Here is a 24399-nt window from a genome sequence, read left to right as displayed (position 1 = left end):
ACATCAGCAGTAAGAACAAGTGATGGCAGTGACCCTCTTTCTGAGCCTTATATTCTACCCAGGCTACAAACCTTTAGGGCAGGTAACACTCACCCCTAGGTTGCACCTTCCCATTATCCACACCCAGAACTACACCAAATCCATTGATGGGCCAATTTAGTAATCACACACCCTTGATCCAAGCATCACACATTCTAGATCTTCTATGAGGGCATGAAGCTTTAGGAGAGTACCAGACATAAGCAATAAAAATGGTGATATCTACTAAAGAGTTGTGTATATGTCCTTATGTATTTTGTTAGTCTTTTGTTGCATTCATAAGGTCCACCTCCGTTACCCAGGCTGTTCTTGAAATATTGATCCTCTTGCCTCAGACTTCTGAGTAACTGGGAGTACAGCCACACATCACTCATCCTCCCTGACTTTTAAAAAATATTTTAAACTCATGCAAGTGTTTTTTTGTACTCTGGATGAAACCCAGTACCTTACACTCTTGATAAGCAAATAGTCTGCCCCTGAGCTATAAGTATTACACCCTTGTCAGAATTATATTTAAGTTGAAAGAAGGTAAATAGATTAATGCAACATAGCTCACAGGTTACAAGTATTAAATCACTTCCCACTCTAAGTACTGTTTAAAAATAGGCTGTAATTTCTGGGTTATGATGTATTAGACAGTGAATGTGCACCTTCTGACAAAAATACCAAAGTGAAGAATAATGTGAAAATTACTATAAAAGATGTTGCCATATAAATAGAAAATAAAGCAAGTACCATGAAGCACACTTAGGTTTTTGACAAATCTAGTCCCAAATTATCCATCATTGTCAGCAAAGTGACCCATTTTTCCTATTGAAAATAAATATTTGAATCTGTGAGATTGTTTTGGGATATATTAAAATATTCATTGATACAATCGTGTTGAAAATAATTTAAATATTAAATTGGCATGGCATTTTTCATTGTTGTATTACTGTACTATCTTTTACATTCTTAACATTCAATTTACCAGTATTACTCCCTCATGAATAATAAGCTTCAGCTGAATGTTTGTCTCCCACACAGCCATGCACTAATTTTTGTACAAATATGTCTGCTGAAAGTTTTGTGTGATTCAACTCTTATGATTCTGCCTATGGTTTCTTGGAGATAAGTGAATAGGCACCTAAACATTGTACGTGTACATACAATTCAGATACTTCGGACAAAAATAAGGGATGTGCTGTTCCTTACTCAGGCAGTGTATATGCTGTGCACCAGAGGCTACACACTTGAGGAACAAAAGCCTTAGGAACCTGCAGGCTTCCTTGAGAGCTCCCCACAATCATCAAACTGGGGATCACAAAAGATACCCAACAGACATGAAGGGTGGATCAATGGAGTGGAAAAGGACATGAAGGTGTGCAGTGAAGGATGGACTCTAGACTCAGGGGAGAGTTTGAGGAACAGGTTGTTCCCACGGACAGTGACCTGTTCTTGTGTCAGCAGAATAAAGACTTTGAAATCACTAGTCCAGGTCATGAACACCACACAGCACATCAGGGAGTGATGGCAGCCACCTCAGCAGGGACTCCCCAGCCTTTCCATGGTGAATAGCAGAACAAAATCCACAGAATTTGAGAAGTTGTTGTTATTCTCTTACCCAGTCACATGCAGAGGAAAAACAACAACTCCCAGAACATGAAGAGTCAGCACAGGAACACAGAGGAGTCAGCACACTGGAGCAGACAACACTTGTGTGATGGTTGTGGGCATTTAATCAGTGTTGCTATGGAAAACTGTAGAGAATTTCCTCAAAAATTAAAAAGCACTGCTGCCATTTGATCCAGCAATCCAGACACTTTGTGTATATTTTTAGGAACAAAAATTTGGATTTTAAAAAGATATTTTTATTCTGCTTTAATTACAATATAATTCACAATAATCAACACAAGAAAGCTATTGAACTGGTCACTAAAGGAGAGATGATAACAAAAATTGTGTTCTACAAAATTGTGTTCTACATGTATAACTAATATTCAGCCTTAGAAAATGAAGAAATCCTGAAACAAACAAAGACATAATATAATTCAAGGACATTACTCTAGTAAATTAAAGCAGCCACAGAAGTAAAAAAATGTTGGGTGACCTCACATGGATGTAAAATATTCAACGATCAAACCTACAGAATAGGAAAAAATACTGGTGTCCCAGAGGTGGAGAGGCAGAGAAAAAGGAGGTCCTGACTTAGGACCAGAAAGATACCCAACACAATTTCTGTAGACTATTACACTGTATATGGTTACAAACATCACATCGTTCAAACAAAAATTTGCCATGATGGTAGATCTTATGTGCGATTAACACAAAAGAAAAGGAAACCAAAAAAGTGAACACTGGGGACAAGAAAGATGTATTGGAGGTGATGTGTAATTTTATGGCATTGATTGTGGTGTTTGAAAGTCTCTTTAATATCAACTGTGTGATGATTACACACTTGGATGAGTTCTTCATATCAAGGGTGGAAGGAGGGTGCAGACTTGGATGGAGTAGAGGACTTGCACTGACCTGTCTGAATATGGCAACAATCTTTGGTAACACGTCACAAATGTGTGAAGCTTCATTGAATGGAAATGTGAAATCAAAGAAAATACACACACTCTACTTGAAAAATTTGTTACCTAAATAAAGTTTTATTGATTTTCCCTTCTGTACACGGGACTAAATTGAGCTCCTCCCCTCAAATTGACAAGATTTCCCATTTGAATGGCATTGATTTTCATGATACTATCATGTGTGTAACTATTTCCAAGTACATGTTGTTATGCACTACCAGAGGCCTCTGCAGGAAATCATGATCTTCTGCTTGGTGCTACATCACATGGGGAGAAAAAAGACTGAGAGACAGAATTAAAGAGATGAGGAACTGGGGTGACCACTTCCTGAACAAATAAGGCTTGAACAGTCAAAGGCTCTGAACAACCAGCACAGTAAATATTTATTGGTGACACAGTTTTGTTAAATTAAGAGGAGGGGACTATGTGTAGGGCTATGGGTAGTTACAAGGGATATGTTGCTGTTGCAGGCAAGGCTTATAAATGAAGACAGACCATTTTTGTGTTAGGCTGGGAATGGAATTTGGATAAGAGTCACTCTGACCTTGGCTGTGTGTTGTCTCATATGCTTTGTTCAGACTTTTTTTTTTTTGGTACCAGGGACTGAACTCAGGTCCTTGTGTTTGCGCAGCAGATGGTGAAACCACTGAGCTAAATCCCCAGCCCCCAGACTCACTTTTAAAAATAAGCCAATTACCTCTTTGCCACCTACACTGCTTAAAGCCTGCTTTAGGCATAATCAATGGGGCAGTCTACCACAATCAGCATTAAAATGTTCAGATTTTTGAATGTCACTCTTGCCACTGTGGAGTAGCTTGAAAGTTAACAACTGTTTTCCTGAGCTCTTAGTTTTGTCTAGTGACTTTTTGTCTTGCAGTGCTGATCATGAACTCAAGACCTTGCATGTACCATGCAAGGGTTCTAACATTGAACTACATCTCAACACCATGAACAAAACATTGACAATAAAGCAAGAACTCTTAAAAATAATAATTGTGTATAACTTATAAAAAATAGTGAATTTTTAAAACAATTTTTTAAATGAAAAATAGTATTAAAATAAAATGAAAACCTTGATCTGAAATACAAGATTAAATGATTGAAATCCAAAATTGTAAAAACTGTAAAAAATCCAAAAATGTAAAGAAAAGGGAGTAATAAAAGAATATTAAGAGTTAAAACTCAATTAAATATATAGTAATGATATATATATATATATATATGTTAGATAGACAAAAGTAAATTAATAAATTTAATTGAGACTGGAAAGAAAAACATTCACATAGAAATGAAGCATGGAGAAAAAAAGGAGAAAGAAAGAGAAAGAAAGAAAGAAAGAAAGAAAGCAAGCAAGCAAGCAAGCAAGCAAGCAAGCCAGCCAGCCAGCCAGCCAGCCAGCCAGCCATAGGTTAAGGGAGTCAAAAATTTTGAACTGTAAAATTAAATTATATTACATATGAATATTAAAAATTATTTCCTTAAGAATTTCTATCAATTACTGTTGATTATAAAAATTTCTGTAGCTATCATCTTTGCACCTATGTCTACAAGAACACTGGCTCAAATTTTGCCCTGGACTTTGAGACAGATGAATGCAAGTCATACTGAAGACATGAAAAGTAGACTTACTCACATGACTGATGAGGTGAGATGTGCGTTCCCTTTTTCCACATGAATTTACATACCCAGTGTTCTCGAGTTATGAGAATAAAGGGCCTTGTTGTAGGGAAACAACCATTGGTTAAGGCTTGGGTTTTAACCAGCCACCAAGCAGCTTTGCGAAAAAAAATAAACCAGACATACATGATGGAAGACAGAATATAGAAGGACACAAAGGCACAGACCAGGATGAGGATGCTTCGAGTGGCTCTGGTCTCAGGGGAAGATCTGGATGAGATGTTATGTCTGTGGATATGCTGTGTCCGATGTTTGTGCCTGTGAAGAATGAAAACCATGGAGCCACTGCTCCAGATCATAAGTTTCAAACATAAAATGTCATGTGACAATGTCAACACTGCAAAAACAGAATTTTGATCTTTGTCAGGAATCATAGCTGAACAGTATTGAAAATCGATAATGTCTATGATGTTTTTGTTGTTCCTTTTGTCACTCACAAGCAGAGGAACTCTAATGTTTAGCAGCAGGTGCAGGGGCCCAGCAAATGATGGCACAGGGCCCAATGTACTTTTGAGCTTTTGCTTTCAGCTCTGCCCACCTGGAGCTCCTGGGGCTGATGGTGATGGCCTGGAAGGCACTCAGGAGAAAAGTGGTGCTGAAAGACACATGCCTGCCCACCACTTGAATATAGAAAACTAATTTGCATCCAACATCACTGAGGAAGTCTTCCATCCCAAATGCTGCCATAGTCTCTGGGATTCCTCTGGAGAGAATACACAGGGTGTTGGGCACAGTCAGGTGCCTGAGGATCACATCTGTGGACCTGGACCTGCATCCACTGAAGTATAGGAAGATATAATGACATAAAAGTGAGAAATTTCCCAGGCCTCCAATGGCAGTCTGGAAAAGGATTACAAATTTCAGATCCATAAAAGTTCTTTAATTCTGCAGGATTCATGTAGATGTTCTAAAATATAGGATTCTGTATAGAAAGATAAATGGTGGGGAAAAGATTTCATATAAAATGAATTTGAAATTGTGCACATTTACATTCCTTAAAATTTTATTTCAACTATATATTTTGTTTTTAATGTTTAAAAATTTTAAATATTCCATTTCATTACGGAGGATTTTAAATGTATGCATCACTATGATTTATGGATTACAAATTCTAACACACTTAGGGCGCACAACACAATGGGTTAGGACCTACTAGTGTTTCCCTTAAAGAAAAAGCATGTGTAATAAAGGGAAAGTTTCATGCCTCATCTAAACTTCAACAAGATATTTTGACATGTGGGCCAGGCTTTAGTGACGTTGTGCTTATTTCTGTGGTGTAGTGCAACAGTCAGAGCAATGGTGATTTTAGAATCCATGTATATAATTTGTTATATTTAAAATATTCTTATAGAAATGTTTGACTCTGATAATCCCCAGTCTGTGTGAATGTTTCATTCATGTGAATGTTTAATTTATACAACAGAATCATTCTTGCCTTTCAAATTAATGATGGACTAAGTAATCTCTTAAAACCAAATTGGATTTAATACATATGGATCAATGTTATGAAAGGAACAGAACTTTCCCCAATATTATTAAACACAGAAAGTACATATAACATTTCTTTTTACTCAGGGTAATACTGTATATATGAAATTTAAGTCATAGAAAGAGAATTAATCTTTGTTAGATAACACATTATTTTCTATATTAGAAAAAAGTAAAATGCCATTTGAGAAAGGTGCTAAAGTCCATTATGTATGAAAAACGGAATTTCAAGTCTTCCTACAACATGCATGGAAATGGCCCATGATGACATGGAGGCACAAAATTACATTAAAGTTTTTAAACCTGGCAAATAAAACAAGATATGTTGGAATCAGAAACTACTTGGCCTCCTTAATTTCTCAGCAGTTCAAATCACTCAACTATTAAGTTTTTCTGAATCCATTTTCCTGAATGACAAAAGAGCAATTGTCCAACATGATCAATAGATCACAAATGTCTTCAGAGAGATCTAGAAATTGTCTCCATTCATCACCTCAAACCAGTGAGAGAAAAGTCATTATAAAACAGAAATTGTCGTGTAAACCCCTTGCTTATACAGGAAAATGCAGTTCAGTTTTCTCCAGCACACTCATGATCATAAACAGGAGCTTTTCCAGCAGTGATACTGCAAGTGATATAAGCTCCTCTGTGGTTTCTACATGGCACTCTGAACAAAAGACTGATGCCCTGAGTGTAGTCCTATGGATCTTACCCATGAGATGACATTACTGCTAGGAGCAGTCTTCCCAACCACCTCTCGTGCTGCTTGCATGAAAGCACATGAGAAGTCAGAGGCTGGTGGGGTCTCAGGCATCCTGTCTGTCCCCAGCACAGCCTCTGGCTCAGGAATCACCCTTCTGCCCCATGTGTCTCTGTCATACACAGGAGTCACTTTTCCAGACATGGTGACTCAGCCAAACACAGACCCTACATCACCTCATTCTCTCACAGCCTCTGTTTCACAGACTAGAACATAAAAGACTCACCCAGCACCTACCTGCTTCTTGAGTAGCAGCTGGGGTGAGAGTCATGAAGCCTCCTGATGTGTGGGAGGGAGGTGGCCAGACCTCAAAATATGGGTGTGTGGCTGCATGATCTCATCTCCCCCTGAAATGCAATTATCACTTCACCTGTAATTTTCATGACATGCATGTTTAGGCAGTGGAGATGACTAAGAAACAAATAAATTCTTTCCACATTCCAATTCCCAGGAACAATTAGAAGTTTCTGTAGGCATCTCCAAGCAGAGAGAGTCTGAGTACTTTGAAGAGTCCTTCCCCAACAGGTACAGGAGGACAGTCCCATAGTCCCATATGGTGCAAGGAGAAAACTTCGGTTTCTGAAAGCTAAAGAAACTCAGTGGAGTCTTTGCATTTTCCCCAATTTTAATTGATACATAAATATACATACATGTGTGTTTTCATAAACATAGTGGTGTAATATACATATACATATACACACATAGGAGTCTCCCATATAGACTCATATACACAAGAGGCAGATGCTACCTTACTTTTTTTTTTTGGTGAAAACTGCTGAGTAAGATCTTAGCCATTCTCAAGAATATAACATTGTTAGTAACAATAATTACCGTGCTTCAAAGTATATCCCTTGAACTTACTACCTGTAGAGAGATGATGAATATCTACCCAGCTCACCTCAGGCCCTAGTCACTAGTGACCAACATTCTGCTTTTCTTATTTTTTTCTGAGTGCAACTGATTTATATCCCACATACACAAGAGATCATGTAGTATTTGTTCATCTGTGCTTGGGTTCTTTTAAAATCTACCTCATTCACAGTGATGGGTCTTCTTCACTTTTGAAGATGAAGTAGTTTTGCAATGTACCTTCATATCACATTTTCTTTATCCATTCATCCATTGATGGCCACTTAATTAGGTTATACATCTAGCCATTGCAAACAATGCTACAAGAATCATGAGAGTGTAGTATCACTTCAACATACTGACTTTAGTTTCCTCTACATATATACACAGATTAGCCAGTTTCATAGTCTGTATGATGGTTCTATTTTTAATTTCTTCAGGAATTTCCCTATTTTTCACAATGACAACAGTAATATACATTCCCATTAATAACGCCTGAGGATTCATGTCATGTCACATCCCATTCAACACCTGATGTCTTTTGTGCTTGTTCTCAACAGCCATTTAACAGGTATGACATGATCTCATTGAGGTTTAATTTTCATTTCCTAATGATTTATGATTGTGAACATTTTTTCATACATTGGTCGGCCATTTGTTTTGAGAAATATCTATTTGGTTCTTTCCCAACTTTTTATCTCTGTTGTTTATTAATGGACTATTACTCAGTCTTTATTTTACATTTTTAATTTTTATTTGTACATCTTTACAGGACATAATGATTACATTCCTCATGGGGAGTAGGTGTTACATTTACATTTCTTACAATGATGAGCTTGATAAAAGCTGACAAATGGACATAGAATAATTCTACAAGTGATAAAAGAATACAAAGAGTACAAAAGAATTGTCAATATATGTTTAGCTAGAAGAAATAATACCTTGCAGGCCTGAGATGTTATTTTTAACGAACTGAATGACAAAACTCCCAATCAAAAACACTTGATCTACAAAAACTGTCATTCAATAAGGAAAAAGAAATTTCCAAATAATAAACACTGAAGGAATATTGAGAGTTTTAGATCCTAATTATAAATATGGAGATTAATGTTTTGAAATATTTTCACAGACTGGAACTATATTGTGTATCTAACTGACTGGAATAAAAATATAAATCTCTAAATGACACTGTCCAAATTTTTTAGAAGACATGATTTTGTAGCAAATTTTATAATAGTGACAATTATATCCACTAACTTCATCTCTTTTGAAATTGAGCCTACTTATTTATTTATATGTATCTTGCTGAATTAGAAACCCTTTTAAGTACAGAGGAAGAGGACTACTGAAGATTTGAGGACAGAAAATGAAGAGACTATATAATGGGTTTCCTGTCCTGAGGGAGTTGTGATTGACAATGTTCAGAATAAAGGAGTGAATGAAATCAGTTTGTTTCCTACACATGTATCTTTCATTTTATAACTGGACTTAATAAGGTAAGCATAAAAATCATTAAGGATACTATGAGGTATAACTGATTACAAGTGTTCATATCTGTTCTCAGAAATGAGGCAGATGTGACATATTTGTAAAGAAAAAAGGAAAGAAATGCATAAGTACATTTTTTAAAATCATACTTTGCAAGATATACAAAAAGGTTGGTAGATTTGTGAAAATATGGGTAAAATAATAATATATTTTGAAAATGCAGGTATATAAATTTATGATACACTATTTCATTTATATAAAATTTCAGAAGGGCTTGGTGCAATGTGCCTGACTTCATTTTGCATTATTACCAATTACAAGTAACTATGGACATGTAGCACTGCCTATTTACATTTCTGTCTTCCATAACATTGGCTCATAGATTTGAGGGAGAGGAAGTGACATGAGAGCAGTCACGACTGCACATGTGAAAGTCACAAACATCACACACATCTGAGCAGCTGAGAAATCTGCTCTCTTCTTCCAGATGAGCCTGGATGCACTGCATTCCTAACTCATGAGAATCAACTGACAAGCAGGGGACACTGATAGGTCTCCCACCACCTCAGCAGCTATTAAGTACAGTAGCTGCCCTCTTCCTATGGTGCCTTGCCCCCTCCCCTGTGTGACATCATGCCAAGATGGTTGCTCCCACCAAAGAACAAACCCTTCTTCCCAGCATGCCCCTGTTCCAACCTAGATAGTAACCTAATACTTGCTCACCTCCTACCACCTAGTGACATCACCGGCTCCTCCATTCCTTAGTCACTACCTCACTCAACCCCGCCTCAGCCCCTACAAGCCCCACCCCAGTCTCTATAAAAGACTCTCCCTGCCCCAGCCATATTGCTTTTGTCTCTCCTTTGTTCAGAGACAGCCCGGCAGATCTATTCCCCTAATAAAGGCTTGTTGTGGCCTGGTCTGGTCTTGGTCTTCGGCCCTTTTACCTGACAGACACAAGCAGTGACCTAGGCAGAAATGCTGGCCAACATCAAGCAGCTTCACAAACAAGAGCCAAAGAAACATGAAACATGGAAGACGAGCTGAGGAAGGGTGTGAAGGCCCTCGTCAGGGTGAGGATGCTCTGAGAAGCTCTGCTCTCAGGCAAGGTCCTGATGAGATGTTCTGTGTTCAGATGTGGTGGACCCGCTGCTTGTGCCTACACAGAATGCAAAACAGGCAGCCCAGGCCCAGATCACTGTCCCCCAATGCAAGATGTCATGGGAAAATATCAGTGCTGGGGAATCTGTGCCTCTGTGTTTCTCACTCCTTTCTCTCTCCTGGATTATTTGATCTGATCCAGGGTATTATATAAAATTTATATTTACATTTACACCTTACATCATGACTGTGTGACTTCCATATTGACTTAAAAGAACCATCCCTCATGCTATTACATTTTAATGGAATTATTCTTAATGTCTTATATCTCATAGGCTTGTAAAATAAATTATCTCCAGTCAAATGTTATACATTATATATTTGATTTGTCTCCACACAAACTGTTTCAGTATTCTTTATTTGCTAATAAACTTCTACACTGTGGCTATTAAAATTAAATTATATGTGTGCTTATTGTTGGACCTTGTTCCCGGATTGGATTAGTGATGATCTCTTGAAGCACGACACAGTAATGAGAACTCACTGGAGAACTTTATTTTCTGGCCAGGACCCATGTACATGACTCCCTAGTGTCATGTAGCACACTACTCACAGTAGAGGTTTTGTCGGTCACTGCATTTACAAGGTTCATCTCCAGTACAAATTCTTTGGCATTCCACAAATTTAGCGGTTGCGGTAAAACCTTTGCCACACATATTACACCTGATTTCTCTCCAAGATAAATATTCTTATACTTAGTGAATACTGAGCACAACTTTCAAACTGCTATATTCACTGCCATTTGTACCTGGTGAACCTTGAGTTTAATAGAGCCACACTTAGGAGCTCTTCTATGTTCAGTGCATGTGTAAGGTTCTCTCCAGTACGGACTATCTCATTAGTTGTGAGGCCCGAGTAAAGGTTTACCAGACTCATTGCATCTGTAACATTTCCCTTCAGAATGAATTCTTTAGTGAAACCTGCAGTCAGACCACCACCTACACATCTTGCTAAATTCAATATTCATATGGCTTCTCTCTAGTATGAATTTTCTTATGAAGCTGAAGGTGTAAACACTTGTTGAAAGCCTTACCACATTCTTTACATTTGTAAACTCTCTCCAGTTTGAATTACTTGATGCTTAGTTAGGCATCAAAGCACATTAAAGGCTTTGGCACATAGATTACATTTGCAAGGCTTCTCTCTAGTGTGAATTCTAAGATGATTTGCGAGTTGTGAATTTTGACTGAAGACCTTGCCACATACATTGGACTGATGGTTTCTCTTCAGTATGTATTATCTGATATGTACTGTGATGGGAGCCCTCATCAAAGGCTTCTCACACTCATCACATCTGTAAGGTTTCTTTCTCTCCAGCATGAATTCTTTGAGGACTGATGTCAGACCACTGTCTACAGGCCTTGCCACACTGTATACATTTGTAAGGCTTCACTCCAGTGTGGACTCTTTCACGATGTCTAAGGTGGAAGAGTTTGATAAAGGCCTTGTCACACTCCTTACATTTGTATGAATTAACTGATGGTAAGTTAGGCTAGAACGCACACGGAAGGCTTTATCACACTCATTACATTTGTAAGGTTTCTCCCCAGTATGAATTCTCCGATGACTTGAGAGATGGGAATTTTGACTAAAGACTTTGTCACATAGATCACATTTATATGGTTTCTCTCCAGTATGGATTATCTGGTGTTTACTGACTTGGGAACCCTGAGTAAAGGCCTTGCCACACTCATTGCATTTGTAAGGTTTCTCTCCAGCATGAATTCTTAGGTGAATCCTAATGTCAGACCACTGCCTAAAGGCTTTGCCACATTCATTACATTTGTAAGGTTTCTCGCCAGTATGAATACTCCGATGACTTGAAAGATGGGAATTCTGACTGAAGACTTTATCACATAGATCACATTTATATGGTTTCTCTCCAGTATGGATTAACTGGTGTTTACTGAGATGGGAACCCTGAGTAAAGGCTTTGCCACACTCAACACATTTGTAAGGTTTCTCTCCAGCATGAATTCTTAGGTGAATCCTGATTTCAGACCAATGTCTAAAGGCTTTGCCACATTCATTACATTTGTAAGGTTTCTCTCCAGTATGAATTCTTCGATGGCTTGAAAGATGGCAATTTTGACTAAAGACTTTATCACATAGATCACATTTATATGGTTTTTCTCCAGTATGGACTATCTGGTGTTTACTGAGATGGGAAACTTGAGTAAAGGCTTTGCCACATTCACCGCATTTGTAAGGTTTCTCTCCAGCATGAATTCGTAGGTGGACCTTGATGTCAGACCACTGCCTAAAGGCTTTGCCACATTCATTACATCTGTATGGCTTTTCTCCAGAATGAATACTCTCATGACGCTTAAGGTTTGAACGATTGATAAAAGCCTTTCCACAGTCACTACATTTGTAAGGTTTCTCTCCAGCATGAATTATCAGATGGTTAGTTAGGCTTGAACGTATAAAAAAGGCTTTACCACACTCATAACATTTATAGGGTTTTTCTCCAAAATGAGTTCTTTGATGGTCCACTAAACTTGAATTTTGGATAAACGCTTTACCACATTCATTACATTTGTGTGGTTTCTCTCCAGTATGAGTTCTATGATGTTTCACAAGTTGTGACTTTTGGAAAAATGCTTTGCCACATTCACTACATTTGTAAGGTTTCTCTCCAGTATGGATCACCTGATGGTTAATGAGGCTTGCACGCACCCTAAAAGCTTTGCCACATTCATTACATTTATAAGGCTTCTCTCCAGTATGAACTCTCTGATGATTTTCAAGGTGTGAATATTGACTGAAGACTTTGGGACACTGATTACATTTGTAAGGTTTCTCTCCAGTATGGATTCTATGATGACTTGCTAAGTTTGACTTTTGACTAAAGACTTTGCCACACACATCACATTTATAGGGCTTCTCTCCAGAATGGATCATCAGATGTCTGGTGAGATGGGAGCCCTGATTAAAGGCCTTGCCACATTCATTACATTTGTAAGGTTTTTCTCTGTGTGCTTTCTGGTCTTGTATGAGTAATAAAGGCTGCAGAGGATCATTCTCATGTATCTCTGCAATGTTAGTGTTGATTCTAGCAGGAACTGTTGGAAGTGGTGAAGATGAAGAACCAGTATTGCTAGATTTCTCAAATTGACTACATTCATAAATTTTACTTTTGGTATAAAGTTTCTGCATCTCAGCTAGATGTGATGGGCAGCTTAAGTCAAGCTGATTTTCAACAGACTTGTTTTCTGCAGAACTTTTATAATATTGATCTGTTCTGCCAGTGAATTCATTTCTTTGCATTACAGGTGCTCCTTGGTAATTTCTTTCACCATTTCTCCCCTGACACTCAACATCATACATTCTTTCCCAGATTTCGCTGAAGTAAAAGTCTTGGATGCAATGAATTTCATGTCTTTCCAACATCACTCTTTGGGATATTTCTCCTATGCTGTTCTTCTCTGTAGGTGGTAACTGCTGGATCATGTGTGCAGGATAGATATCTACAAGGTACAAAGAACATAGGCTTCCTATTAATTAGCATATTTTTTTCTTGAGGTGTTGAGTATTGAACCCAGGTCCTTATGCATGCTGGGCAAGCACTCTACTACTGAATTATATCCCCAGACCTTAGTATATTTTATATATATATATATATATATATATATATATATATATATATATATATATATATACACACACACACACACACACACACACACACACACATATTAACTATATATGTATATATATATATATATATTTTTTTTTTTGGTACTAGGGATTGAACTCAGGACCTTGCGCTTGCGGGGCAGGTGGGAGAAGCACTGAGCTAAATCCCTGGCCCAGTATATAGTCTATAAAGAATTAATATATATTCTGCCCTTGATCTCCCACAATTCATAACATTCTCACATGCCAAATATATTTGTTTTATCCCAATGATCTCAAAAGTCTTTGTTTTTTCCAGCATAAACTCTAAAAACTGAAGTCCAAAGACTCATCCAATTCAGATACGGGTGAGCCCAAAAGTACAATTTATCATAGGCAAAATTGCTCTCTAGGTGAGAAACTTTGAAACAAAATACAGTAAATTATCACTTAATGATGATGATACATTACCGTGATAAATGCACTGTTAGGCCATTTCATCACTGTGCAAACATTATAGAGTGTATCTGCACAACCTGTAGTAACTTGCCATGGCTTTCTGCTCACCTGGGCTATCTGTTAGGTTCAGGCATCAGGACTATGGAGGTCTCAGCTCTGATGCATACAAAGAACCAAGCACTGGATAGAATTAAGAACAGGAGTGTCTGAAAGGAAAGAAACCCCTCCCTGTGCAGCACAGAGTAAAGAAACTAGAGTTCACAGAAACTGGTATCAGTGTCGTTCATCATGACAGAGACTCTTGCCTTGATCTCTGAGCTACAGCAACACTGGATGATGGCCACAGGATAAATTTTGTAATAATGGGGAAAAGAAAATTTTCTCTCTTTAAGAGCTCCAAAGTCAGATTTGTTTTCACAAAGAATCTTCAATTTGGAGTTTCTGAAAAACTATTTAATGGTACAGCTTCCTGTCTGTCCATCCAATCTCTTACCTCTGCTCATACTCTTGACACATTCCCACCCATTTGGTGTTTTTGCTATTTTCAATTCATTCTCCACGGTCCAGGACTCTTTCCCTTGCTCCGACATAGAGATAACACTCAGGTCAGGAAGACAGATTCCTGCTCATAAAAAGAAAAGAATACAATGTCCTGTGGCTTCTCCAGAACATAATCACTGCCTTTTGCTTTTAGGTGAGAACAGCAGACATTACAAATGACTCAAGATATATTTCACAAATTCATCCACTGTCTACTTCTGAATGCTTAGGGTATACTGTAATGTGCACCTACTTCTCTTCCAAGATGTATTGAATCACAAGCAGAGAAGTGAAGTAATAAAAGAACCAGACATTTTAAAAGTCAGCTATAAGCTGGGACTTGTGGTGCATGCCTATAATCTGAACATTTGAGAGGCTGAGGCAGGAGGATCATAAGTTCAAGGACACCCTGGGCTACATAGTGAGTTTAAGGTCAGTCTGAGCTACATAGTGAGATCTATCTCAAAAAAACCTAAAACTTGAAAAACAAAAGTCGGCCGTATGCATACTTCTGCTCTGGATCCACCAATGACATATCATTAAGGTGCAGAACATCTGAAGAAAGGGGATGGATAAAGTCAAGATGCAACACTGTGAAGTTTTTCATTTCAGAGGCAAAAGACCTACATTCTCAGTCAAGCAGTTCAGAGCCTCCCTAGAGACACACAAAGGAAATGAAAAGAGTCATGCGCAGATCCTGATTTCTGGAAGGAAGTCATCCTCACCCAAAGAGACCAGGTTCCTGTAGTTCTCCAATATCACCTCCTTGTACAGAGCTCTCTGAGTAAGGTCCAGGGATTCCCATTCCTCCCGGGAGAATTCTACAGCCACATCTCTGAAGGTCAGCAGAACCTGAAACAAAAATATCATACTTCAACAAGGGCAGATAGGGAGAATTATCTTCAATTGAAATGACTACAAGAGAGTGGTGTAAAGATTAATTTAACTGGATTCATTAAGCAAATTATGTCTCTAATTTTATACTTTCCCACAAGAGGCTGTAATATCCTCTTTTTTTATTGGTACCAGCGATCGAACTCGGGACCTTGCACTTGTGAGGCAAGCAGTGGAACCCGAGCTAAATCCCCAGCACCCCTGTAATATCCTCTTAGTCAGTGATTTCTCATTTTTTGTGGAAAATACAAGGAACTTATACAGGAAAAATCAACACTTGGTTATCGTCACAGTATTAGATATTGTGATCTACACACCAATACTCAGTATCTCAATGAACCACAGCATAAGTGCTTTATTCAGAGATGACAGTCTACAGTGGTTTTAAAGAAAAAGGTCAGAATCTAAAAAATATGATGTAACACCAAAAGCTTCTAAACACTTCTTATATGGTAAGAATTATTCCAGCTGCTTTACATATACTAATTCATATAACAATATAACAGCCCAAGAAGGAAAGAAATGTTCCCATCTTACTAGGACATAACTGTGTCACAGACACAAACTCACCTCAGGTCAAACAGCTAAGAAACAGCAGCGTAAAGACCTGAACCTAGGTAGTTGGGCTTTAAAATTGAATCTAAACAATCAGCAAGTAACACATACAGTAACAAAAGTACTCTGATAGCTTCCTGTGAAACTTGAAACAAGTTCAAACCTAATGATGTGGAACTGCACACAGACATGTAGTATGTCAGTATTTTTACTATTATTTAGCTTACCCATGTGACAGTGCAAGGAAAATATTAAGGTGATGGAAAATATGTTAGATGTTATTTCAATAGTTAAAAAACAGCTTTGTTAGGTAGAGTGCTGTGTGCCTACAATCCTACCTACCCAGAGGCTGTAGCATCAAGGACAGCTGGGGAAACTTAACAAGACCCTGTCTCAAAACAAAAAAACAAAAAAGGCAGGGGACCTGAGGATGTAGCTCAGTGGTAGAGCACCCTTAGGTTCAACCCCCAGTATTGTGAACAGAAAAGTTTAGGTATATGATGGTACGTCCTTTATAAAAGTCATGGATTTGTGTATCCATGTATTCATACACACAGATCTGCAGTGTGATCCAAAAATACGGTGTGTGTTTAAATGTTTGAAATTTATTACAGTGAAAGACATATTACCATTAATCTTCTTCAAACTGTTTTCCCTAACTCCAAATACACTTGCCCCATGGTTCTTGCCATTTTCTAAAGCAGTTTTAGAAGTCTTTTTCACTTAGTGTCTTTAGTTGTGCTGCCATGCCTGTCTTGATGCCCTGAATCAATTCAAAACAGTTACCTTTCATAGTCATTTTCATTTTGGGCTAAAACTGGAAGTACCACAGTCCCAGATTTGGTGAGTATAGTGAATGAGGACACAGAGCAATGTTTTTACAAGCCTGCTTTTCTGTTGGATGGCACTTAGTAGTCACTGTATTTTTTGTCATACTCAAAAAGACACTCACAAAACTTCTAACATTGCTTCAGAAAGGGGCCAAAATGATGGTGTAAATGTACTCAAGGTGAGGGGAAACGGTTTGAGGGTGACTGATGGCAATGTATCTTTTACTATAATAAATTTTTTAGCTTAAAAATATTCACCATATTTTCCAGTCACCCCTTGTATGGTTAAAAGATGGCTCAACTTACAATTTTTCAACTTTTATAGAAACAGTGTGTGTTCAAAAGAAATTTTATTTCAATCTCTGAATTTGGTCTTTTCCCAGGCTAGTGATAGACAATATGAGATGACAGATTCAATGCAGGCAGCAGCAACAAACTGCATCTTCCAGCTAGCCAAACTTAAAAACTTATCAAAGAAGAAAAAAAACCCCAGAAAAACAATGAAGAAATAGGAAGGGAACAGAAAGGACTCACTGAACACCACCAAAAAAGCTGCCAACTAAGGACCCAAGTTCGATCCCCGGTACCAAAAAAAAAAGCTGCCAACCAAAACTACTACGTCTAGCAAAAGTGTCTTTCAAAGAAGGGGAAATTAAGACTCTCAAAAACAAAGAGAATAAATACCTGCCAGTCTTGTCCATTATATTGAAGTAAAAGGATGATAAACAGCAACATAAAAGCATAAGAAAATAGAAAACTCCCAGACATAAATTATTAACATCTACAGAATCCTGCACTATTTAATGTCAAATGTAGAAATCACTTCTACATCTGATAAAGAATTTTTTAAAAAAGCATAAAAGGTAATTATAAATCTACGTTAATGTACGTACAATACAAAAAGAGGTCATTTGTGTCACTAGTAACTGACAGAGGGAAGAAGCAGTGGAGCGGATTTTCTATAAGTAGTCAGCTTTAACTTGTCACCTATTTAAAACACACTGCTATAACCTTAATCTGTTTTAGGTAACTGCATTTATAAACAAACAAAAAATCTACAGAATACAGACAAAGCGAACTGAGAAAGTAATCAAAGCACATTGCTACAAAAAATAAATGAGCTAGGTTGGAGGTGTAAATCAGTGGCAGAACATTTGCCTAGCACGCCCAAGGCCTTTGGGTTCAATCCCTGGAGTATGTAATTAACTAATTAACCAATTAAAGAAGGAAGCAAGGGAATTTAGGAAGGAAAAATATAGTCACAACATACTTAACAAAATATCAACAGTAAGTTCTTCCCAATTAGTACTTCTTTAAATATAAATGGAATCTATGTCCTAATTAAAAAGACATACATTGTTGAACAGATAGAATGAGACACAACTATATGCTGACTACAAGAGACTCATTTTAGAGCTAAGGAAACCAATAAGATAAAAGGTTAGAAAATGACATCCCATGCAAATGGGAACCTAAAAGAGAGCAAGAACAGACTTTAAGATACAAACTGTCCCAAAATACAAAGGACACTATATAATAATAAAACAGTCAATTCACTAAGAAGACATAAGAAATGTGTGTGTGTGTGTGTGTGTGTGTGTGTGTGTATACTTTTTTGTTTTGTACCAGGAATTGAACTGAGGGTCTCTTGCAAACTAAAAAAGTGCTTAGCTACATCCCCAGCCCTTTCAATTTTATTGAGACAGGATCATGAGAAGTTGCCTAGGCTGGCTTCAAACTTATGATCCTCCTGCCTCAGCCACTTGACTAGTTGGGATGACCGCTATATGCCATCATACCTGGTTAAGGATGAGTTAACTCCCACATTTAACTGATTTTCCTGTTTTCTTTCTGTTATTTATTCTATTCTGCTTGGAGAAAGTATTTTCAGTTTTTTAATAATCTGTAAAAATTTGTCTCAAAGGTAAGAACAACCTAATCTCAAAGGAAAAAAATTTTTTTAAAGGAATAGGGATGTAGCTCAGTGGCAGAGCACTTGCCTGGCATGTGAGGCCTGGGTTCAACTAAAAAACAAAGCAAAAACCCTCCTTCTTAAAAATACACTGCATCACTGCCTGCCTGGCAGGCGAAAGGACCAGAGTTCGGTCCCCAGTACCAAAACCCCCCACAAAAAACACTGTATCAAAGAAAAAAATCACAACATAATTTAGAAACTCTCTGTAGACAAACTAAAATACAGTATACCAAAACTTAAGAGATACAGTGAACATAGTAGTAAGAAGGAAGTTTATAAGAGTAAACAGATTTAAAAAGAAGATCCTGTATACAAATACCTACACATTGTGTAGTATCCCATAGATATGTAAAATTTTTCTCATTTTTTTCTAAAAAGCTGTTTTGTTTAAAAAATTAATTTTTATTTAGTTCAGTGGTACCGCCGCCTGCCTTGCAAGTGGAAGGTCCTGAGTTCGATTTTTTTGGGGGGGGTACCAGGGATCGAACTTGGGACCTTCCGCTTGCAAGGCAGGCGGTGGAACCACTGAGCTAAATCCCCGGCCCCAATTAATTAATTTTTGACTGTATCTTTTTTTTGTTGTTTGATTTTTGGTACCAGGGATCGAACTCGGGTCCTGGTGCTTGTGAGGCAGGCAGCGGAACCATTGAGCTAAATCCCCAGCCCCAAAAAATTAATTTTTAAAAAGGAAAGACCATGTCAACAATCTAACTTTTTACCTCAAGAAAGTAGAAAAAGATAAACGCAAAATTATCAGAGAGAAATAACACAGATTAGAACAGAGATAAGTAAAATAGAAAACTGAAAAATAATACAAAAATCAAAATAACCAAGAGTTGGTTCGGAAAGATCAATACAACTGACAATCCCTTAGCTAGATTACCTAAGAAAAAGAAAGACTCAATCCAAATTAGACAGGAAAGAAGAGATATAATTGATGTCCCAGAAGTAAAAAGACACTCGTATAAACAATTGTATGCCAACAAGCTGGATAACCTAGAAGAAATGATTACATTCTTACAAATATACAACCCACCTACCTAAACATAAAGAAAAAAAAGACATAAAACAGGTCTCTAAGGCTTGTTCCAAGACCCCCACAGATGCCTGGAGTGGTAAGTAGTACCAAACCTTGTATATAGTTTCCAGGACCATGCCCAACAGAGCCTCCTCACATGATCCACGTCTCTGGATCACCCTGAAATAGCATCTAGGTGGAGCTGAGAGAGGCTGAGGGAGGAACAGGTGAGTGAAAGCAAATCTGTCAGGCAGGAGACTCCAGAGTCAGGGGAGATTAGCAGCTCCTATACCCAGCACTTCAGAAAGGAGGGAGAGAGACCAACCAGTCACAAGTTCGACTCAACCTGAGCAAAAGCCATTATGACTCCTCTTTCTTCACTTCTGGACCTCTTCCTCAGGCAATATGAGTCTTCAGCAGTCAATCTGGAATGGTTAAAATAAAGTTACTTAGTGATTAGAATCCACATAACCACTTCCAGTGCTACAATGTGGGAAAAGACCCTACTATGCAAAATGGTGATCCTCCATTGCCCATGCACCAAGAGGGCAAAATCTAGAGACAGTTTCCAGAACTCATTCCCTTATAAAGAAACCCATGTATACACTGACTGCAGCACTGGGATCTGAGCTGAACTGAGCCTTCAAGTCACAGACCCAGCCCTGACTAAACCGGAAGCAGAGCAGTCTCCCTCACCCACCTATGGATCACAGACTGATCTCACCTCTCAGAAATGGACACACAGCCTGGGTGCCCAATGATGGGTGCAGATTAGAATCACCTGGGACACCAAATAGTGAACTTTGCTTTATGAATGACAAGCTCTAGTAAGTGGGCAGATGAGATGCATTTACAAAATGCTTCAGCTCTCTAACGGGAAGCCAAAGTTCGGCACTGCTGGGGAGAGCAGGGTGAAATTAAAAAGCAATAAATAAATGGGCTGATTATCTACTATTCAAAAATGCTTAGGACCAAAAGTTTTCAGATTGTGCACATTTTCCAGATTTCAGAATTTTGGCATCTACATAATGATATATCTTGGGGACAAGACTCAAGTCTGCACATGAAATTAACTTCTATTTCATGTAAGCCTTATAAAAATAGCCAGAGGATAATTTCATTAATTTTTGTTCACCTGTGCTTTGCCTGTGGCCCATCACATGAGGTGAGAGCTGGAGATCAAGTCACTAATTTATCATGCCTTTGTGATCAAACCTTCATACAAACCTCTTATCTATAGAGTTCAAAGTCCTTCACAGGTAATGAGCACATCCAACTGCCAGGAGGGTACTGCATCAAACTGAGGAGAACAGAAGCTCCCCCTACTAAGACCCATCCCCTATGTATCTCATCAGCTGGCTGTTCATCTGTAAGAGCCTTAATAATATAATAAACATAAATCCCAGTGTTTCCCTGAGTTCTGTAAAATGTCCTCACAAATTAATCAAACTTGAGGAGGGAGTTATAGGCAATAGGTCAGAAGCACAGATGACAACCTACTATCCTGTGACTGATAATCTGACATGTGCAGCAGTCTTGTAGATGCCCTAAATCTGTGGGATCTGGCTCTAAACTCCAAGTACATAAATGATCTGAATTATAGGAACCCAAGTAGTGTCCACTGGAGTTCTTCGTGTATGGGGAAAAAACCCCCCATATATCTGGCATCAGAAGTATTCAGTGTTGTACTGAAAATGTAATCGGAGAAAGACTGTTTTTTCCTAGCTAACTCTGGAGGGCAGGTCCAGCCCACCTGCTGACTTCTGGCTCTGTTGCCTACCTGGCGCAGGATCCAGACAATAGAAGTAGAAGGCCCAGAATAAAACACACAGCGCAGGCTATGGACCAGAAGTGGGAGCAAGAATGTGGCTGGAATGCTACTGGGAGTGTGGTTTGTTACATCACAGATCTCCGCAGAGAAGGTGATAGTAGTACAAAGATTTAAGGAAGGAAGGGAACTTGCCACTCACAGCTGAGGGGCTAGAGTTCTGGGCAGAGGAACAGCCCAAATGAAAGCCGAGACAGGAAGCTTGGTACTGGGGAAAACAAAAGGCTCGTTTGGCTGAAGTAGAGTGCTTTGAATGAGGACATCGCAAGAGATGAGAACAAACAGACACAGACCTGGGAAACACATAGGCAGGGCTGAGGCTTCTAATATTATTTTCCCACACTTCAAAAGAATTTGGGAAACTACACATTCCCTTGCCTGTTTAAAGTGAACGTCTAATTTTTTCTTTAAAAGGCTGGGAGTGTGGTTCACTAGGAAAGCGCTTACATGACACCCAGCATGGCAATTTTTAAAAAAAAATTAAAACCCTTACAAATAACAAAATATATTTTAAGGACATGATGAAACAATCACCTCAACCCCAGGGTGTTACACTTGCCTGAGATGTGCAGGACTATAGAGGGAATGTGTCTAGGGAAACTCGGAAAGCCACTTTCTGAGCTAGGCGTGGTAGCACACACCTGATAACCCATCACTTGGAGAGGCTGAGGGCAGAGGATCCCAAATTTGACCCTCGCCTGAGCAACTCAGCAAGACCCTGTCTCAAAAATTTAAAAAGAGTTTAATGTTGCACAGTTCTGAGGCCCTGTGTTCAATCCCTAATATAAGAAAAAGAAAGTCACTTTTGGACACTCAAAGGTGGAGATGCTGGTCAGACTTTCCAGTACAGATGTCCAGGAGACAAGTGGACATAGGATCCTGGAGTTCAGGGGAGAGGACTGGAAATGGAGCAATATAGAAAGGTAAGAGACATGGCCAGAAAGTTGCGCATTTGCACCTGCGTGGAATTCGGGACATAAGAACCCTGAAGTCACAGGACAGGTCCAGGCCACTTCCCCCCGCACGGAGAGAAGGCGAGGGAAGGACTGGGGGGCGGACCCGGCCCGGGGAGGGGAGGCGCGGGGTGAGGTCAGGTCCCCAGCCCGTAAGGACGGCGCTCAGCGGCCGGGAGAGCGGCGCGGGGGTAGGCGCCCGCGGCCCAGGCGGGACGGGCAGGACCGGCCTCCAGCGCCTGCGCCCCGCGGGGCCCACGCGGCTCTCACCGCAGCGCCCGAATTTCCCTGTGCGGAGGGGGCGGTGTGGGGAGCTGACAGTCACTAGGGACCCAGATCGTGACAGTGATAAAACTAGGGGTCTGCGAGGTGCAGACCCGACCCAATCACAAGGAAACTCACGCGAGAGGCGGCGACCCTCACTCCTCCGGAACAACTTCCGGATTTGCCGGACACTGCGCGCGCGACCAACAATAGGGCGAGCTGGGTCGGCCAGCGGCCGACGAGAGGGGTGGGCGGGGCCAGCATTACGCAATGGATGAGGGACGGGGCGTGCAAAGAAGCCGTACTGGGCGGGACCCGCGGTTCAGTGGGTGGGGCGCAACGGAGCAGGGGCGGGGCGAGAGCGAAGAGGCCCGAAAAGGCAGTAAACGGGGCGGTGGGCGGGGAAGAGGCGCGGGAGTGGGTGGAGCCTCGAGGGAATGGGCGGGACCTCGGCTGGTCACTGCTACAGTTAAGCAGCTTCTTTTGGACCGCTCAAATGTTGGGTCTTGTTTTGGGCGTTTGTTGCTTTTTTTTTTTCCAGTTGTTTTTAGTGGCATTGGACATTGAAGCTTACACATAGCAGGCAAGCACCCTAATACTGAATTACATCCCTCGTCCTGTTGTTTTTTAATCATTCAGCCACTCAGTCTTTGGATTTGGAGTTGAATCCATTTACAAAGATATTGATAGGTAAGGCCTTAACTATTGCCATTTTGTTAATTGCTTACTTTGTAGAAATATATATGTGCGTGTCTGGTACCAATGAGGAACACGCCATCCCTTTTTATTTTTTGAAACAGTCTCGTTTAAACTGCTCAAGCTGTCTTCGATCTTATGATCTTCCTACTTCAACCTCCAGAGTAACTGGGATTTCAGGTGTGTGCCACCACACCCAGACGGAAAAGTGTTTTTAGAAACTAAATGAAATTTTTTGTCAGCTTAATGACCTTGGGATAACTTTCTGAAGGAATGAAGTGCCCTCTGTTCGGAATATAAGCAGCAAGGAGACAGCACCTGTATCTGTGCATTTCTGTGAGATTATGGAAGCTAACTAGCGTGGGCACCTGATCCAAGGTAGAAAAAAAGTTGCCAAGTAGTTCAGCGTAAACTGTGCTATGTAAACCTGCATCTTTATATTTAAGGGAAGAGCAAATTTGGGGTTATCCTGAAATGAGTGTGGAATGAATTATATAAAAGGATGAGGGTTTTAGCTGGGAGTAGTGGCACATGCATATAACTCCAGCACTCTGGGAGGCTGAGGCAGGAGGATTGCAAGTTTAAGCCCAGCCTGGGTAATTTAGCGAGACTTTGTATCAAAATCAAACATAAAAAAGGGCTAGGAAGTAAAAAATAATAATAATAAAAATTTAAGACAGAGTAGCTCAGTACAAAGGCCTGGGGTTCAATCCTTAGTATGGGGGGCACTTTTTTCTTCTGTTTTCAGTCTC

General features: G+C 39.4%; 1 protein-coding gene and 1 pseudogene across 2 annotated transcripts; both read right to left on the bottom strand.

Annotated features, from left to right (window-relative positions):
- Window positions 1-2017: 2017 nt before the first annotated feature.
- Window positions 2018-11303, bottom strand: LOC147821288 (vomeronasal type-1 receptor 2-like; annotated as a pseudogene). Its single transcript, XR_015447325.1, has one exon. The product of XR_015447325.1 is annotated as a vomeronasal type-1 receptor 2-like (transcript).
- Window positions 11304-11556: 253 nt separating this feature from the next.
- Window positions 11557-23208, bottom strand: LOC110343881 (uncharacterized). The gene is given in 6 exon segments (XM_021245875.2): window positions 11557-11822; window positions 11824-13487; window positions 14588-14716; window positions 15360-15486; window positions 20253-20331; window positions 23090-23208. Coding segments are annotated over 5 exon segments (2013 nt in total). The 5' UTR covers window positions 20268-20331; window positions 23090-23208; the 3' UTR covers window positions 11557-11744.
- Window positions 23209-24399: the final 1191 nt, after the last annotated feature.

The sequence above is a fragment of the Heterocephalus glaber genome, unplaced genomic scaffold, assembly GCF_053883595.1.
Source record: "Heterocephalus glaber isolate CG9 unplaced genomic scaffold, H.glaber_assembly_v1.0 deba00001745, whole genome shotgun sequence".
In the NCBI taxonomy this organism is placed as follows: domain Eukaryota; kingdom Metazoa; phylum Chordata; class Mammalia; order Rodentia; family Bathyergidae; genus Heterocephalus; species Heterocephalus glaber.
The sequence above is the reverse complement of the archived record's forward strand: the minus strand, read 5'-3'. Positions and strand labels throughout refer to the sequence as shown.